Below are 20,175 nucleotides of genomic sequence, written 5' to 3' on the forward strand. Positions count from 1 at the left end.
TATCTTTTTAAATATAAAAATTTATAATATATAATAAATTTTATGAGTACACTAAATATCTTAAATTCATAAATAATAGCAAATTAATAATTTAAATATGATAATTTCTTCATCTTATAATTTTTTTTTAAAATATTGATCATATTTTTTTTATGAGTACATCTAAATATATTTAAAGTATTATGTGTATTGTTTTTATGATTAATAAAAATACCAGAGTTGAAATTAATATAACAAATGATATTTAAAAAAAAAAACTTATAACTATAACTATAATCTTACAGTCTTTTATGACATTTGTATTTTTTAATTTTAATATAAAATCATCAAATCACTATTATTTTAAATGATAATTTATAAAATAAAAATAAATTATTATTTTTATTGATATTAAATTATTTTAAATTCTAAAAACAAATGTATAACTCAAAGTAGGAGTATACAAGAAGAGTACAAAGGTATTTGTTTGCATTGTGTAATTTGACTAATTTCTTTAGTCTGTTAGCTAGGATATAGAATCTAAAATACCGTGTCCAAAATACTTCAACACCATGTATAAGTTTAATTGGCTAGCGGATTATTCTAAACACTCTTCCTTCATAAATCACTATACCTGCAGCAGATTATCTTGAGTATTCTTTCTTCATGAACCGCTCTATCCTATTGCGATTTATATATGTTTAAAATTGTTCATAAACAGCATTACTGCACGTGAATTTTGTATAGGGTATTATAATGGAAAGAAATAATTGGGCACCAAATTCTCATTTTTCAGTTTAATTTATTAGGTATTAAACAAAATAAAATATTACTATCAGTGTAAATTAAATAAAAAATATCCAATACTTAGTATTATAGCAAAAGAAAATAATTATTACGACAAAAATTAAAACATATTAATAAAAATCTTCACTAAGAAGAAAAACTATTCAATGAACATCCTAAATTCTTTCATCTAACTTATCACCAATGCAAAGAGGATTCTGCTTTGCTAAAATATTGCGACCAATATCCTTAAAATTGAATTTACATTCATGAACTTCTGGATACCTATGCTTTCCACAAAATAAATCTCCACATCGACACTCAAATCCTGTTAATCCAACTCTTTTATTGCACGTCTTGCACCTTTTCTTCGTCTCATTCTTCTTCTTGTTGTTAGAAATATCATCAACCGTTGCACCAAGGTCTTTGGTAAATCTTTCAAACACATCAGCTAATGGTGGTTTATCATTAGATTTGGTATCATCTAATAATAATATTCCATTATTATTATTGCTTTGTGATTCCTCGATGATGAAGGTTTCTTTGATGTGATCTTTGTAACACTTTGAGCAAAGATTGTTGTTGGCAGCAGAACCATAGAAGCCGCAACCATTGACACAAAGTGGTGGATCCATGTCCTTTGAGAAGAAAAATATAGCACTTTGCAAATTTTGAGAATAGAGAGTTATTTTTAATGTTGAAACTATTGGTTGATTAAGGAGGCTATTAAGATTAATTTATAGAGGAATGGGGGAATCGTAGATTTATAGTTAGATAAGTTAGACATAAAATTTGAATTCGATTAATTTAATCTAATCTAATCTAATCAAATATCTTATGTTTGTTTGGGTGAGTTTTTAAGAAAATATATTTTTTCGTGTTATCTTTTTTTTTTAAAAGATCTTATGAAAAATATTTTTTTATTTATCAATTATATTTGGGTATAATAATATAAAATTATTTTTTTGTTTATTTATTACATAAAAAAAATCTTTTAATAAAAGATGTAAATTGTAACTTTTTAAAAAATATATTTTTTTCTAGTGTTTTATTTTTACTTCTAGAAATTTGCCAAACACATTAAAAAATTAAAAAAAATTATTGAAAAAAAATCTTTTTTTTATCAAGATAATAACATCCAAACAAGCACTTAATCTTTGATTCATGGATTGATGATTCGTATTTAGATTTTTTTTTTGTGACTGTATTTAGATTTGATTAACTACGTAAAAGATTATTTACACTGATTTAAAACACGCACTCTAAATAAATATTTAATGTGTAAATAATAAAAAAAAATCTTCAATAAAAAAAACTAAAGGAAAACTATGATTATAAAATTATGTAATTGGTAAAATATTCTTTTAAGCATCATTATAAATTTAAGTATAAAATAATTTATTATTCTATTTTGACAGGTTTAATTATTCAACTATGTTCACTTTGATTTTTTTTTTTTTTTTTGCCGATCACTTTGTTAGAAGAATGTTTGAAGCATTATGAATAAATAGAAATATTTGGTAAGAAAAAAAATTAACCAAAAATAGTTAAAATTTATTTTATTTAATATTTATTGAGTTTAAAATACTTTTTTATTTTTATTTTTAAAATTATAAATTTTAATATCTACAATTAAAAAATAAATTATAAAAAAATAAAATATCTTAAATTATTTAACACGTAGAATATATAAAATAAATAAATTTAAATTAAAAAAGCTAAAACTAGGAAACCACCGCTTCAAAATTATAATTATGACGGTTTTCAAAAGCCTGCGTTTTTAAAGAAGGGAGTGCAAAAAATAAATAAGGAACACTACTTGCCCCTTTAAATAAGGTTTGAAGAAGGATTTTAAAAATCAAGTAAATAAATAAATAATAACACTATGTTAACAGAAATCATATCATAGTGACGTGGAAGAATTTTCCATTAACAGAAACAAAATCAATTGACGGTTGATAGTTTTTCTCAAACTTGGTAAATTTTTTAGAGTTAATTTATTATTTATATCTTTCTGAGATTATTTTTATCAATAGCCAAAATCTTTTGAGTAGCATTTTAGTAACTTACTCTAACACTATGCTAATTGCTAAAACCTACATATAGCTAAAGCTAAGGAGGACACTATGGTATTCAATTGCTTGTTACAAGTCAACTTGCTTCCTTCTTAGAGGAAGGTTTGAAAGATCTCTTACTCGGAGTAATAACACATTACAGATTGTATAAAATCATTCTTCGAATTATTAAGGAAGGGCGCATTACAAGTAGGATCCTTTTAAATAGATTGATAAAGAAGCAGATGGATCAATAAGAAAAGGATTGAAATTGATAAAAATGATAAATTAAAAAAGATTAAATTAAAATTGAACTCAAACTTATTTGTTTACATCATTCTTTTGGATAAATTGAAATTGAACAAAAGTGTGTGAGATTGAAATTGAACTCACTCAATCTTTTTCAACAACATTAAGGAGGGACACATTGCAAGGAGGATCCTTTTAAATAAATTCATAAAGAAGCAGATGGATAAATAATAAAAAAAGAGATTGAAATTTGATAAAATCATAAAAATGATAAATTAAAAAGGATAGATTGAAATTGAACTTGAACTCACTCATCCTCCCTTGTGTCCATCGTCTTTTGGATAAATTGAAAATAAACGGAAGAAAATCACTCTACCTTCATATACCATTTTATTAGTTTACTCAACTTTATAATTCTAAACGAGCAAATCTTCAAAATTTTATACCAATAGCACCATCAGTTGCTTTTACAAATTTAATATGAACCAAACATATGAGAACTTCCATGAACTAAACATCAACAGCATGTTCAAAATTTTGAATGTCAAAATTGCTCAAATGCACAATCTACTAGAATCCCCAAAGCAATGCACCTTACACCGAATAGCTTAAAACTAAAAGCAGGTTATAACAATCAAAACACTTTCCACTTTTACTGTTCGCCAGGGAGTGTCTTAATGATATCAGAATCACCTGAAAATAAAGGCAACAATTAACATCATCATAAATGTAAACCTAGTTTATGATGTAGAATAATAAGTGTTCATGGAAAGAAAAGATACCAGGATCAATAATACTAAGGCAGCAAACTCTATAATATTTTCCACATGCAGTGCCCAAGTCGACGTTGTCTGCAACCAACAAGAAATAATTCCATTACTTGTTTAAGACGACTGAAATATACCGGGACCAAATTAATGTAAATTAATCGACAAAATCAGCTGGACGTCTGCGTACAAAACTGTGTTAAAAAAGCGAAATATAGCAAGTTCACATCATGTCCAGCAGAGAACACCATGTTTATAACAATCAAAATGCCAATTCCCGAATACAAGACATCATTTTCAAAACATGATTGATACAATGCAACTAAAAAACAATATCGAAATAGGCATGGTACAACAAAAATCTCCATCACCTAATATTGATAACCACAGACTCAGAAACTGACTTCTAATAATTCACATAATAAAGCATAGGATGCACTCCAATTGGGACTACAAATTTTGAAATCTAATTATCACATAACTTGTCGAGGAGCCTTGGAGCAGCGGTTGAGTTGTTTCCAAGTAACCTCAAGGTCACGGGTTCAAGACGTAAAATCAGCTACATGTAATTATCAGAGTACACAGCCTACGTTAAGGGTGCGGCCGATGCATGGAGCCTGCCTTAAACAGGGATGCTTGTGCACCGGCCGCCCCTAATTATCACATAACTTTTTTAATGGGGAATTACATATTGTTCCTAGGTTTACAGCAATCAAAGTGGTTCTAGGAAGCTAACTACAATAACAGAATATGTGCAAGCACACAGAGAGATTAAGAACTTACTCCCATTGTAATGGTGCACGCCAACCTTTGCCAACATGGCATAGTACTCAATCTCTGACTTCCTCAAAGGTGGACAGTTGTTAGCAATGATAATCAACTTACCTAAAAACAGAGCAAGATTCAAAACAATTATCTAAACATTTCGATTTCAATTAATCAAAAAAATCAGGGGAACCACAAATCTCCAGATTCTGAAAAGGCCACAAATCTCAAATACCTTTGGAGTTTCTGAGGGATTTGAGAACGGTCTTATAACCGAGGGTGTACTTGCCACTCTTCATGACAAGGGCGAGCCTGTTGTTGATGCTCTCATGGGTCTTCTTCTGCATAACATCGAATTCAAAGCACTCCAACACTTAATACCATTTTCGAAATCGAAAAGGCGAAATTAGATAGAGACATAAAGAGAGAAAGAGATTACCGTCTTCTTGGCGGCCACCATTGTTGCTGGACTCTGGAAGAGATGGCAAGTGCAGAGAGGAACAAAACCCTAGATGCTTGAAAATATATAGTTTGATTAGGGTTCTTCATTTGTAATGGGCTTTTTTATTTGTCATTTCATATTTTTGGACACGCGGATGTGTTTATTGGATCAGATTTCGTTCATTCATAGTTAATCGGGTTAGGCCTTATTATTGACCCACATTTTTTTTTTCTTATTAATTGCAATGTCTTATTAATATCTTTTTGTTGGATTTGGTTTTATTTTTTTTCAAAAATATTATTTTGATATATTCATAAAAATAATTTATTATTTCTAAAATTTAATTTAAGATCTCTCAATAAGAGAATAAAGTATTAACTATAATAGCTATTACATACTTGCTATTATATTGAATTTTATAATAATGTAGATTAACAAATTTATAATACGTTATTTTCTTGATAAATATTTATGGATTCAAATCCTATGAATAGAAAAATTATGAATATTATTATTATTATTAGATATATGTTATAATAATTTTAGACTTATCATATTATCCACACACTGTTAAAATGTTCTAAATACTCAACTATTATTGGAGAACTATAATAATACCAAATTTTGAAAGAAAATACATAAATTTGTGAAAGAAAATATGGAAAGATTTTTTTTCACCTCTTTATCAATAAGTACAACTTTTTTGTAGAAAAATACAAATGTTCTATTTTTTTTTTTCAATCCTCATCTTTTCTTTTGGTTCTTTTCAATTTGTTTTTTCTTTTCTTCTTCGCTTATTTATTTATTATCATGATTATTTGATAGTTGTAAATAATCTATTTTTATTCATCTGTAAACATCTATTTTTAGGAGGAAAGAAATATTATTTATATATTACTTTGCATAGTATACTTTGTAACCGTTTTATAATAGTGGGATAAGTTTCTACCATTTTCTACATATAATTAGACTCACGACTCCAAAGATAAGTTTTATAAATTTTAAAATTTTTTAAACAAAAATTATGCCGTTATTTCTATCAAGTTTACATAATTAAATGTGAATACATTTTTGTGGTGACTGAAAAAAAAAATACATTTGAACGTTAAGAAAAGATTTCATACAAATTGTCTTACTTTAGTAACGAATAATTTTACGGGCCTGCTACACATACAAGTTTACAAGCTTACAAGTTGGCCCAGCCCAAATAGAAGTCACGCGCATGAAGAGAGATAACATGGCGCGTCAAAATCACGCGCTCAACACTCAAACGGTTACGTATGGCAGACTCTTCCACTTCTTCCACTTCTCAAGGCGCTTTGAAAACAAGGAAACCCTCCCATTTTCGAGCGAAAATCAAAGTTCAAAATATACAAATCGTTGTTCGAAACCTCCATCAAAACACCATCAAACTCTCCGTGAAGAATCTGAAGAGAAAACAAAGCAACAATACTCAACGTAAGTCCATTAAGATTCCTGTATATTTTACTTTTCTTCTACGTCGTTCTTCTAAGGTTTACTATTATTCTTGCTTCTTTGTTACAATGTTCTAAGTTCTACGTCGTTCTTCTAAGTTGTACGTCGTTCTACGTTGTTGTTCTAAGTTCTCCTGCTATTGTTGTTGATTTTTGGGGGTTTATTCCGTAGATTGTGGGGTGTATACTGCTTAACCTTGTAATGTGGCTTGATATTGAAGCATGGTTGAGTGATATCTGACTAATATCTATACGCATGCATCTGAATAATATCTATGGGTGTATCTCACTGTTATCAATGGGTGTATTTTGCTGATATCTTTGGGTGTATCTGAATAATATCTATGGGTGTATCTCACTGTTATCAATGGGTGTATCTTGCTGATATCTTTGGGTGTATCTGACTCATATATATGGGTGTATCTTACTGTTATCAATGGGTGTATCTTATTGTTATTAATGGGTGTATCTGACTCATATATATGGGTGTATCTTACTGATATCTTTGGGTGTATTGTTCGTTTCAGAGAAAATGGCAGCAAGAAACCAAACAAAAGACCTTAAGTGTGCCACACATCTCCTGAGTGATAAGTTCAGAAACATGACTGAGGAGAAGAAGGCGATTGTGAGGGATCTCGGATTTGGTGGCTTGATGCACATCCCACCACTAAGGGTCGATCACCAACTCTTAAGGGAGCTGGCAAACAACTTCAAACTTGGGGAGAACAAACTGAAGACAGGATATGGTTCTTTCCAAATAACCCCAAAAAAAATAGGTCATGCGCTTGGCATCAATGCAACAGGTAACTAGCTTAAAATTATAGGTGTATATTAAGTTGTTGCTTGGGTGAATTTAAGTTGATGCTTGGGTGTATCAGAACCGACTTGGATACTTTGTTGTCTTCCTTTTTGTAGGAGATCTATTTCCTGAGAAAGTTGAGTATAAGAAACTTTCTGATGATGACAAAATAATTTATAGAAGATTCCAAGGTAAGACCCTCAAAAGTCTTACCGATGAAATGATGGAAATCGGCGTTGGCAACGAAGAGGAACGCCTGATGTTCAAGAGGATATTCATCCTCTACATACAGATGGCGTTCCTTTTGCCAACGACGATAAACAAAATATCGCCCGTGCACCTGGCCCCAATTTTTAAGATGGACGGCATATCGGAAAGAAATTGGGGGGCATGTTTTGACCTTCATGGTAAAGGGCATCACAGACTACCAGGAGAAGAAGAAGAAGGCAATTAATGGCTGCCTCTTCGCCCTGATGATAATCTACTTTCATCTTTCAAAAAACAAAGGCAAGAACAGGGTTGAAAGACCACCAAAGCCCTGGATTGCCAACTGGACTAAGGAGCAGTTGGTGGAAAGAATGACTGCAGAAAGAGAGGAAATTTTGGTAAGTAATCATAATAAGTTGGTGTATTTTATTTACCTGAATGCTGCTAACTAAAATATCTCATGTTTCAGGGGATTGTGAAGATGGCAGAGACAAGAGAAAAAATGAAAAAAAAAGAAAAAAAACAAGAAAAAAAACAAGAAATAAAAAAAAACAAAAAAAAATGAAGGCGAGTCCAACATCGTCTTCGGAGACAGAAACTACTGACAGTGACACTTCTACCTCTGAGTCTGAGGCTCAAGAAGACTCAGAGGATTCGGGAAGAAAACACCCCGGCAAAAAGGGAAAAAAGTAAGTACCATACTTGGGTGTAATTTCTTTTTTGAGTTGGGTGTATTTTGTTTGATCACGTTGGGTGTATGTAGTTTATTAAGCAGGGTGTGTTTCGTTTGCTGCGTTGGGTGTATATTGTATATTCAATTGGGTGTATCTCGTGAATTCATTTGGGTATATTATTAGTATGTTCTGAATGATGATTGTTTGCCTTCCAGAATGGACTACAGAAAAAGAAAGCAGAGGCAAGAGGAGTCAGATTCTGATTCAGAATCTGAATCTGAACCAAGTGATGAGTAATGTCCTGAAATTATTACTCCTTTCTTTTGGCTTCATTATAAAGATTCGTGTATTAACTGAAGTGTCTATTATTAACTTATAGGAGCGAAGAATCATCACCTGCGGAGAAGGAGAAGAAAAAGAAAAAAACAAAAACAACTCCAAAAAAGTAAGCAATTCTTTGGATAAAATTCTGTGATAAAATTAATTTTTTATTTCTGATTGGTACTGTTTTTTTTCCACCCAGAACACAACAAAAAAAGAAAAAAGTTGTTGTGGAGGATTCACCTCCTGAAGAAGATCAATACTTTGACGGGTACAGTACCTCGTATGCTATACTATGGTCTATCATCGTAATTATTTTTGTTAACATCTTATTTTATGAATGTAGTGAGAGATATGAAATATCAAGTGACGAACTCGATGAATGGCTAAGGAAAAATGTTGATAAATCTGCTGCAGAGGGGTATGTCTTGCTGGGCTGTGTATTTGAGATTTTGGTGTCTTTTGTTTGCTAATAATTGTATCTTGTTTCGCAGGGAGAACCAAGCTGACCTGCGATCGACAGAAGGTCGCTATGTGTCCTCTGAAACGTAAGAAGCTTTATTATTTAATAAAATCTTGTTATCATGATTTGGATGTATTTTGTGAAACAATTTGGGTGTATTTTGTGGATCAAGTTGGGTGTACGTAGTTGGGATATTTCGTTTGTTTTGTTGGGTGTATATTGTCCATTCGGTTAGTTGTATCTTGTGCATAAATTTGGGTGTATTTTAAACCTGTATCTTATTTTGTCTGAATAACATAAAATCTGTTTAGACTACCGGCTGTGAACTTGGGAAGTGATGATCATTCCTCTCAATGACGCACAGAACAGAGTAGTGTAAACCAGCCGTCACAGAGCATGTAATTTCTCTTTCAAATAACCGTTACTTTTGTTCTTCTAATACCTTCTACTTCTAATTCTGTATATATTTTTTTTAGAAAAAAAAGTCCTTTATTATTTTATTCAAGAAAAAAAAGGCAGCAAAAAAAAGCAAAAACTGCAAGTATGTAAGTTCTCAAAAAACAAAGCCTGGCTTCTTTTTGAATTGTTCGGGTGTATTTTTTGACCTTCTTTGGGTGTATTTTAGGTTGAGTCCGACTGATTCGAATATGATGGTTGTGAGGGAACAAACACCGTCCGAAGCGCTTGCAATGTGAGTTTTCCCAAGAATATTTCAACCTTATAACCTTATTATTTTCAAATACGTTGTTAACCTTTCATTTTTCTTCTTGTTTAGAGTCCCGATCCAGGTTTTTGTGCCGGCATCCCAAACAACCACTGGCACAGATTTCGAACCAACCCCTATGCTACGGATTGAAGGGACTAGAGAAACGTAAGAAATAGTATTGGGTGTATATTTGTTTAGGGTTTGGGTGTATATTTGCTAACAGTTTGGGTGTATATTGTTCCTGATCAATTTTTTTTTACGCCATGATTAATTTTGTGTAACTGTGCAGCACTCCTGAATCCCCCAAACAACTTCAAAAAACCACACCCACGCTTCCCCCAGCTCCAACTAAAATGTAAGTTCATCAGACTAAAATCAATCTTTGCTTATCATCCGTATATTATTATTCTTACTCTTATTCTTATACATCATGACGCAGTCATCCAGCCGCAGAAGACGCTGCTGCCCTGTGGATGATGGCACGGACAGCAACCTATGTTCCTAAAACAGATTCAGGGATGCCATCATTCAGCCTTGGATTGACTGATTCAAGCCAGGAGGGGGCGTCAACGCAGGAGACAGAAATGGAAAAATCTCCAGAAACTGCAAGTATGCTAGAACAATTAGACAATTTAGTCCAAAAATTAGCAAGCAATGCGGCGAAGGGAAAAAACGAAAGTCCACAAATTCAGAAAGAGACTGGGGGAGAAAGTTCTGCAAAGTTTGAAACTCCTTGGGGAATAAATCAAATTCCAGATGATATGAAACAAAAGTGCTACATCTGGGGGACGAGACTGAAGGAAGACGCAGATGGCAATACTAACGAGTATGAGGAGATGTGCACTCTGATTGGCCAAGGAGAATACATTTTGATCAGAATGCACCTTGCATCCCTCCAGGCAAAAAGTGATATAGAATCTCAGGTAATATTAGACTAACATTAATGTTTTTACACCAAAGTCAACTGCAATGTTTATTAATGTAAAATTGATTTCGGCATATATTTCTAGATTGTATCTGCCATCTGCCTCATCCTAAACTAGAAAAATGAAAAGAGGTTTCAGGAACAAATATACTGTCTTCCCCCCGATATTGTGGTAAGTGTTACTTCTACGAACTTTGGGTGTATTTTCTGCATTGATTTGGGTGTATTTTTTAGGTTCGATTGGGTGTAAGTTGTGTATTTTCAGTATTTCATTTCTTGTTTCGCAATTCTTGCAAAGCATGGCACTTTCGGATCACCCAAGGGGAGAATTCATATCACCGAAAACAAAAAAGGAATTCAGGGTGGAAGCCTACCCGAGTTTCATTCCCTTCATAGATAGAAAAAAATTAACTTCACATCCATATGTAAGTTTTCGTTTGCTAAATTTGTTAGTACGCTTATTTACTTATATGCCAAATAAAATAACACACTGTTGAAATGTGGCAATCCTTCAGATTTTTGCTCCTATTTGCCACTCAGGACATTGGTGGTTATGGCTGATAAATACAACAAAGCGGAAATGTCAAATACTTGACCCGCTACACAAAAAAGCTCCAAGCGATGAGAGAAAGGACATTAATAAATTCACTGTAAGTTGCCTCTGTCTTCTTTACTTTAATAGATAGGTCTATTTGGTTAGTTGTGTTGGGTGTATATTGTCCATTCAGTTGGGTGTATCTTGTCCATTCATTCGGGTGTATTTTTTGATTTGTTTTGGTATTTAAGGGATATGTATTTTCAAGATTGATAACATATGCCAGAGGAGAACCTCTGCAGAAAGGGGAGAACGATAAAAAAATTAAAGCATCATATGTTAAAATATCAGGCCAAAAAATAAGGTATAAATTTGTGACTCTGAACATTAAACTTTCCTAAATGAGATTTGTAATTTATTTTCTTCGTTTTTAGCTATGACTGCGCTATCTACGTTATGAAGTGGCTTGAGTTAATTGAGCCGGAAAACATCAAAAAGGGGAAGTATGAATGGAATAATTGGCCACAGGTAACTGTCTTTAAAACTATATAACCCTGTATTACTTTACTGAATTAATATTGCTGTTTAAACAGAATATACTTTTTAATTGTAGGAGGAAGTGGACCTCTATAGAGTGGAGTATGCTTCCCGGATACTATTCAGTGAGATGAATAAACAGAGAGATCGGGCAATTAGAGAGAGTAGTGCTATAAGGCTGTCGAAACCATCCTCTGTATTATTGAGTCCGTTTTGTCAGATTAATTCTGCTGATATAGAAACTGCTGGGTAGTATGTAAATTGAACAAATGATGTAAATATTTGTCATTTATCAACAACTTCTATTCCATGTATATTTTTACCCATAGTTAAACTATCTGTGCTGGTAAACTGTCTGTGATGTATTCAAAAACTGTATTACAGGTGGTAAATATGAAGCAAAAAATCAAGGCATATATAAACGCAAATTATAAAATGTTACACCCAACGCAAGTCTAATAATACACCCAAGATTGCATAAAATATACACCCAACTATCTGTGCTGTATTCAAAATGTATGAATTACATGTACTAAAATATGAAGAAAAACATCAAATGAAATATACACCCATAAGCTGCGAATTTTTACCGCTTTTGTTCTATATGTATCTATATATGTGTCTATATATAAATTGTGAATTAACAAAAATACACCCAAAAGAAACAGTGCTTTTACACCCATATTCTATAAAACTATACACCCAACGAGTTATCCCCTGTTGCTGGTACCCTGAGCTGATAATTCATAACGTGCCCTTGATATTGGTTGGAATTTGAATACGCCGCTGATGCAGCATCAAACACGTTTATCTGAATATAACACTCACACATTAGCTAAACTATTAACGAGAAAAATAAACTCAATCGCCACAAATTTAAAGAACATTTCCTTGTACCTCGCTTAAAACTTTTGTCTTCTTCTTCTTTGTGGCATTTGCAATCTGTTTCTCCAGCTTTGAACCTAGCCTGTTTTTTGGACGTCCTCTTGTTCGAATCCTTGGCGGGCTTTGAAGCTCGTTAACAGATTCCAAGTTGGCGTCTTCGTGGGATAAAGAAGATCTCCCCTTCCTTTTGGCTTTTAATGCTTCCATCTCGGCCATGACGTTATTGTACGCACGGTGTAGAATTGCAGTCAGCTCCTCCGATTCAGAGGCAAATTCGCAAATATTTTGCGAACGAAAAACCAATTGGTCGAACCTCTTGCTTCTTGGCTCCATTAGTGGCTCGTCGTGGCTGCTCTTGATGTGTGTGTGTCGCCTCTTTACCTTCTTGCTCCATCGTTCCAGTATATATCTAGGGGACACTTGGCTTACTTGTTCGAAGCTTAACACGCTTAGTGCGTGACGGCACAGTATCCCTCTCGACTCGAATAATAAGCATTGGCATTTTACCTCGGCTGCAAATGAGTCGTAGGTAACTGCGAACTTATTGAATATTGAGCTGGAAACTTGTTCTCCGACTTCGTATATTGAATAGCCTAGAGCGAAATTCTTTAATCTGGTGATGCAATTCGTCTTTCCTCTGAATTGCGCTTGGACTTCCCTAAACTTTGCTTGAGTGTACGCATCTTGAAACTGAGCTTCAATGGAGGATTTGGTTGCACTCGGTATGACCGTATAAAAATCTGCAGCATCTGATTCTCTCTCTGCTTGCTCCCTGCTTCCGAGGCAATTATCGTATTGTTTGACGAACTGAATAAGCGAGCTGTTCCGGGTGATGTACTTGTTAAAAAATGAATCCATGCTCTCGCTCCTTTGTGTGCTTCTCATCCCTGCCCAAAAGTGGTGATCCAGATAGATAGGAACCCATATGTGACGGTCTTCATACAGATCTGCATAATACACCCAAACACAGACTGTAAAATACACCCGATAGAACATACAATTTACACCTCTGATGCATATTTTAAAAACACATTACTTGAAAGCCACTTGTTGTCCACAAGACCAAAATTCAGCAGAAAATCGTTCCAATTCCTATCGAATGAGTCTTTGCTATGAGAGTTCCAAACAACATGGCTCATTTCTTGTTCGATATCGGCATGTCCCTTGTACCCGTTTAATTTGCTTGGAATCTTCTTCATGATGTGCCAAATACACCAGTGGTGAACTGTTGTTGGCATACAGGCCTCTAAAGCCCTTTTCATTGATGCGCACTGATCGGTGAGAAACCCTTTCGGAGCGTTTCCTCCCATGCAACGAAGCCAGCATTGAAATAACCATTTGAATGATTCAATTTCTTCGTTCTTCATCAAAGAGCATCCGAGAAGTGTTGACTGACCGTGGTGATTCACCCCGACAAAAGAACCACAGACCAAATTATACCTGAAACAAATTACCATGGTCCAGAATGCAAAATCATTAGGTACACCCCAACAAATGCTTCGAATACACCCAATGAAACAGCCAATATACACCTCTGCTGCGGATTCGAAAAAATAAATTAATTTAGCATCATAAACAGGGACAGTTTGTTACCTGTTTGTATTATAGGTGGTGTCGAACAAAATGACGTCTCCGAAATACTCAAAGGCGGCTCTGCTTCTTGCATCGGCCCAAAAAGCCAACTTAATCGATTGATCCTCCTCGAGTTCGAGCTCAAAAAAGAAATTCGGATTCTTCTCTTTCATTCTTAAGAAATATTTCCCGAATTCCTTTGCATCTTCTTGTTCGGAAACATTCCGCACTTCCCTGGTAATGTAATTTCTCACGTCCTTTTCGATAAAATTTAACTCGCGGTGACCCCCAGCAGCCGCAACAAATGATTGGTAGGTTTTGCTTGGTCTGATACCGGCCTCCTCGTTATTCTCTATCGTACGACGAATGGACATGCTTAGTTCCCTGTGCTGTTTGAGCATCTCTGCTTTGCTTGGACAACAGGGGTGTGAATGATCCAGCACAACCTTTGAAATGATCCAAGCACCAACATCCTTCAATGTGTGTATATAAATTCTTGCAGGACAGTTTAAACCAACTGTCGGATTCGTCTTCTCGGTCGGAGATATTTTAGATTTCCATTTTCCCTCTCTGCTACATGTAATCAGTTGATTCTTAATCTCGTTTCCCTTCCTATTTGTGCACCGAACTCTTGTAGAGAAACCTGCAGCCTTGGCGTAGTTCCTGTAAAATTTTCCAGCATCTTCAAGGGTGGTAAAGGTCATTCCGACCTTCGGAACAAGCTCGTCATCAACAACCGAGAGAGGCTGCACAATACACCGTGTCAGAACTGTGAATACACCCATAGATATGATTCAAATACACCCAATCATGTCTAATATGATACACCCGAACCGCAACAACTCAACTACAGAATGACCTTTAAAGCCATAAACTGTAAATACACAGGCTACAGAATACACCATGTCAAAAACTAAAAACACACCCAATCATGTCTGATATAATACACCTGAACAACAACAACTCAATTAAAATAACAAAAAACCAGTAAAGTGTAAATACACCCACACTTCTAGCTAAAATACACCCAAAGAAGAATTGATCTACACCCGAGCGTCTGCTATAAATTCCAGGTAATTAATCACAACTAATACATTGAATCGACAGATTCATGTTAACGTGTTACTTTCACAGTCAATGTTCAGCAATTTTTCAACTACACAATGCTATACAAATTACTGAAAGAAAATTCATACTAATCCTATATAAATCAAACCTCAGGAACTTCGTTAGATTCAAATTCATAATCCACTTCGCCTGGATTCAGCTGACAATCTGAGGTTGAATGATCCATTATCTTCAAAACGAGTTCAAACTTTGATTTCAGAAAACAACAAATCAAAATAGAAAACGAAGCTCGAGTTGCAGAAAGAGAAAAAGGCAACGTAAACGAAGAACATACCAGTGAGAAAAGGAGAGGAAAAGAACGATGGAGAAGGAGGAAAGACGCGCGAGAAGAAGAACAACCAAATCTCAAAATAACAAAAACGAAGAAGGAAACAAATATTTTAAATTTGGTAGTTAGATATACGCGGGATGTTATATAGCGCGTGTAATCAACGTACGTGGAGCAGCGCGTATTTTGATTTTATTCTTTAATGAACTTGTAAAGCATACAAGTCAGGCTTGTATGCAGAGCTTTTCCGATAATTTTATTATAAGCATTCCTAATAATATAGAAATATCGACAGAAAGATTACTTATTAATGATAAATCCTTAATTAGAAAGTTATAAACTTAAAAATATTTAAATTGAAATGAAATAAGACTTAAACATTCGTTCTACCATATATATTATATCGAAGACAAACTTCGGTGTGAAGCAGTTTTGCGAGCCCCATTAGCCCGGACTTTGTCCTCCATAATTAAATGAATGTGTGGAAAAAAAAATTCCATTAGTCGTAATCAAGTATTGTGCAATTTACAATCCATCCCTTTCTAAGAACAAGAACAAGAACAAAACAAAAGCATAAGTCCATTAATCCTAAAACAATACATTTAATACAAAATTTAGAAGGCATATGTTGTAATGTTGAGTCTGGACAGAAGATATATACAAAACACCTTATCAAAGATGCTCCTAACTTGCTGAAACATGCACACCAGAGCCTGACAAACAACTTTTGATATCTCATGTGTGACCACCTATAGATGCAACAAGAGAAAATATTTAAGTATTTAACCGAAAAACTACTGAATCAGTGGCATTGATGAATATTTGAATCAAAACATGAGAAATCAATTGCAAAATGACACGAGATAAATGCCATGAGAAATGTTTAGGTAGGATCAAACAGCAGTAGAATTAAATCAATTGTATAATGTGTTTAGCCATTAACCATTGTAAATGCCAACAAAAAGACTAAACCCCATAATGAGTTCAGAAGAGAATTCGAAGAGAAATGTTTAAGTATGACCAAATAAGAATAGAATTAACTTGCTTTAGAAGGTTTTCAGAACATGACATACCCTACTTTCCTTGTTCTTCCCCTGTGCAGCCAAACTCGTCCGGAAGTGACAGCAAACTCTGAGTAAACATAACCATCTTCAAGTTATAGTCACAACAACTAATTCTTAGAGACTCCACCGATACACCTTTATCACTGACTTTGACTAACTCATTGTTTTTGATGCCAACAAGTTCACCTTTAGTTAAACACAAAGGGTGGATTCCATGAGCATAAGGAAGCACAACATTGAGCTTAGTCCAAGATAATTCTTTCATTACCCAGATCTCAAACTTCTGGTGGTCTTCCGTGAAGTTCAAGTAATATAGCCCAAGGCATCCAGCAAACAGATTTAAGAGCCGGCCAGAACCGCCTGACGTTGGAAATGACACCAATGATAGATGCTTTCTGGCTAAGTCGAAGGCAACAATCACAAAATTCACTTCCATATCTTTAACGGCCAACCAATAAAGAACCCCATTGCAGAACAGTGCACTTTCAACGGTAACCAAATGGGGAGGAAGATGGCCACACTCAATTGTTTTCCAGGAATTGGTTCTAACAGAGAAATACTCCCACTGAGGTCTCCATTCATGTCCGTTACCCCATCCTACTACTACTAAATAATCATCACTGGATTCATCATAACCAAGACCACCCCATAAATTATCTGAACCCGTCCAACAAGAAGCATCAGGGTCAAGAACGGGGTACGGCACTGATCTGTAAGAACCGGTGACAGGGTTCCACAGAAGGAGAGGTGCGCCATAAACATGAATGCGCAGCAGTATGAAGCCCCTGGATGAACCTAGAATACTAAGGCAGAAATGACGACAGCATAGAGGAAGCTGAAGCGCGTAATCTCCGCGAATCGGAGCTTCCAGATCTACACAACGAGCCTCAGGAACCTCACTCGACAAGTACAAAAGCCTAGTGTTCTTATTGGTGGGTGCGGCATCAGCAGTGTCGTAATGCAATTTTACAAAACGTGAATCCAAAATCAGAGAAAGCCATTTTTTAGAGACGCACCTGAACTGAATCAGGGATTTTACCGGCAACCATAATAGGATTTTCTCCACCAATTCAAGAGGGAGAACCTTAGCTTCAGCCTCAGCCTCGTGTTTCATCTTCTCAAATCTCAGAGGAGAGTGGAGAGGGACTGAATCTGACTGAGGGTTGAGGAGTGCTGGAGAAGCGGAGGAGAGTGCGAGACTGTGAGTGAGAATTGAAAAAGGACAAATTGAAATTAAAGTTCATCCAAATTCACAAAAATTGCCATAGAAAAAGCAATAAAACAAACTAAAATGGAACCTGAGTAGTTCGCAGGGGCAGAGACGAAGCACAACAATGTAGAGGAACCGGAAAGTGTGGTGCGGCGGCGGTAGAAGGAGTGGTGGTGGTGCTGAGTGCAGGTAGCGACAACGACAGTAGTAGCTGCAGGGATTGGACGAGAGAACATGAACATTAGTGAAAAAAACCAAGGTTCTGAAAACCGAATCGATCATCAAACCGTTTTAGCTATTGATTCACTGATTTATTGGTTCGACCGGTTCGATTGTGGTTCAACCGAAAAAATCGTTTTATAATAAAATAATAAATAAAATATAAATAAACACACTAAAACATAATTATATTCTAATATAAACTTTAAAATATCATCCAAATTGAAAGTATTACATAAACCACAATGTTATAATCTCGTTCAAATACAAATTCAAAAGTCAAATAACAAAAAAACTGTTGACAATATGTCACACCTGTGTTTAATATCTTATTTCTTGAGTGGATCATGGTAGTAGTGTAATTCAAACAGAAGCATTCTGATTGCATACAATTATTCTTCAATTTGAACAATAAACACACCTACTTTTCAACAAGCTAAGAATTTACATAAAGACACATCCTATATAATATATTTTCATATGGCAGTAGTAAGAAGATTACCATCAAATCCCATCTACTACTACTATAATATATAGTGTGAAAGCCTTGAAAACAATGCAGGTACTAAGTTTAATAACAAGAGTATGTTCATAGGAAAATTGATCAACAATCAAATAAGCAAATCAGCAGTCCTGTGTTCTCAAAAAAATTGCGCTATAACAAAAGACGGATCATAATGAACAAATAGAAACCCTAAAAAACTTTTACAAAATTTACAGCATAATTTTAATAAAGATTAACAAGATTTTCAGCTGATCACAATTTTAGCACAATTTTAACAAAAATTAACAACAATCTTTTTCCAAAAATTAACCAAAAAAAAAACCAACAGTGAATTAATCATTCAATGATTCAATTAACACAAGAATACAGGATATAGAGTATAGAACAGTACTGGAGCATAGCTAATCATTCAATGATTCAAGTTATGGGAGGAAAAGCTCTAAGATGGTTCAATCATAGCTAAGAACCAAATATGCTTTCAATCTCGCCAAAATCAAGCAACAATTCAACAATTATCAAACACAATTTCAGATCTAAAATCAGTAACAACAAAAATTATATGATAGCAAATTAGTAATTACGATGACGCAGCAACGCAAATTCGGAAAAAACAGAACCAACTGCAACAAATAAAAAACTTCATGCCAAAATTCAAAAATCAGAGATGCAGTAGAAGAAGCACAAGAACTGCACGTTGAGAGTTTAGATCTAAGAAATTCAGTTGAGCAAAATGCGACCTCACTCACTGTGGATCTGTTGTCGCACGGCGGAGCAAAGCAATGAACGAGGAAGGAGAAGAAACCGCGATTGAAGGCAGCGACAGGGTGCTAAATGGCAACGAGGATGGAGGTGCGATGAACGGTGGTGGCGCTAGTGGTTCTGCGGGTGTGCTTCACCGCGACCTCACGAACAAGCACGGCGGAGCTATCGCGACGCAAAAAAGATACAATGGGAGCACTGAGCACTGACCTTCGACGAGCAGACGAAGACGACGGCGACCAGAGGGCAGACGAAGACGACGGCGACCAGAGGGCAGACGAGGACGACGGCGACCAGAGGGCAGACGAAGACGACGGCGACCACGACGAAGCTGCTCGACAAAGACGACGACGATGGCGGAGGCTAGGGTTGCCGTTTGAGAGTTTAGAGGCTAGGGTTGACTGGGTTGCTTTCTGATTCAGGAAGGGGGCTGGAAGGAGGAGTGAGTCAGTGAGGTGGTGAGGGTGCTTGAGTTTGGTTAGGGTTGCTTTGGTTTGTAACAAAACAGCGCCGTTTGGAAAAGTTTTTGAAAACCGCCGGGTTCCGGGACGGTTTGACTGACCGATTCTCGGCTGATTTAACGGTTCAATAATGATTTTTAAATCTAACCATTATAATTTCTAATTGAACCACAAATTTTGTTGGTTCACGGTTCGATCAATTTAACCGGACAGTTTTAAATCGGTTTTCAGAACCCTAAAAAAAACCCTTGCAGAATTAATAAAAAAAAAAAAGAAAAATGTAGAGAGACAAAAATTTTAATTATTATTTTTTGAAAAATGAAAAAATGGGTTCAATCTATAAATATTTGTAGATGTGGCAGTAAAGAATCGTAACTTTATATGATCTAATGTAAATAACCATTAGACATTACTCTTTTT

General features: G+C 34.8%; 3 protein-coding genes across 4 annotated transcripts; all 3 read right to left on the reverse strand.

The window, feature by feature from the left end:
• Positions 1 to 941: 941 nt before the first annotated feature.
• Positions 942 to 1,400, reverse strand: LOC130949118 (zinc finger A20 and AN1 domain-containing stress-associated protein 1-like). Its single transcript, XM_057877937.1, has one exon. It carries the CDS (start codon positions 1,398 to 1,400, stop codon positions 942 to 944), a length of 459 nt encoding a protein of 152 aa, XP_057733920.1.
• A 2,014-nt stretch (positions 1,401 to 3,414) lies between these two features.
• Positions 3,415 to 5,124, reverse strand: LOC130950827 (60S ribosomal protein L30-like). The gene is made up of 5 exons (XM_057879419.1): positions 5,040 to 5,124; positions 4,836 to 4,941; positions 4,619 to 4,720; positions 3,851 to 3,919; positions 3,415 to 3,761 (listed from the first exon to the last, which is right to left on the reverse strand). The coding sequence occupies exons 1-5, from the start codon at positions 5,058 to 5,060 to the stop codon at positions 3,721 to 3,723; spliced, it is 339 nt and encodes a 112-aa protein (XP_057735402.1). The 5' UTR covers positions 5,061 to 5,124; the 3' UTR covers positions 3,415 to 3,720.
• Positions 5,125 to 15,929: 10,805 nt separating this feature from the next.
• LOC130947944 (F-box/kelch-repeat protein At3g23880-like) lies at positions 15,930 to 19,760 on the reverse strand. Of its 2 annotated transcripts, none has more exons than XM_057876653.1 (4): positions 19,282 to 19,760; positions 17,900 to 18,022; positions 16,611 to 17,800; positions 15,930 to 16,286 (listed from the first exon to the last, which is right to left on the reverse strand). In XM_057876653.1, exon 3 carries the CDS (start codon positions 17,713 to 17,715, stop codon positions 16,612 to 16,614), a length of 1,104 nt encoding a protein of 367 aa, XP_057732636.1. In that variant the 5' UTR covers positions 17,716 to 17,800; positions 17,900 to 18,022; positions 19,282 to 19,760; the 3' UTR covers positions 15,930 to 16,286; position 16,611. The 2 variants fall into 2 exon arrangements, with proteins under 2 accessions (XP_057732636.1, XP_057732637.1); XM_057876654.1 differs by having other exon boundaries at positions 19,273 to 19,760.
• Between the last annotated feature and the right edge of the window lie 415 nt (positions 19,761 to 20,175).

The sequence above is a fragment of the Arachis stenosperma genome, chromosome 9, assembly GCF_014773155.1.
Source record: "Arachis stenosperma cultivar V10309 chromosome 9, arast.V10309.gnm1.PFL2, whole genome shotgun sequence".
NCBI lineage: Eukaryota > Viridiplantae > Streptophyta > Magnoliopsida > Fabales > Fabaceae > Arachis > Arachis stenosperma.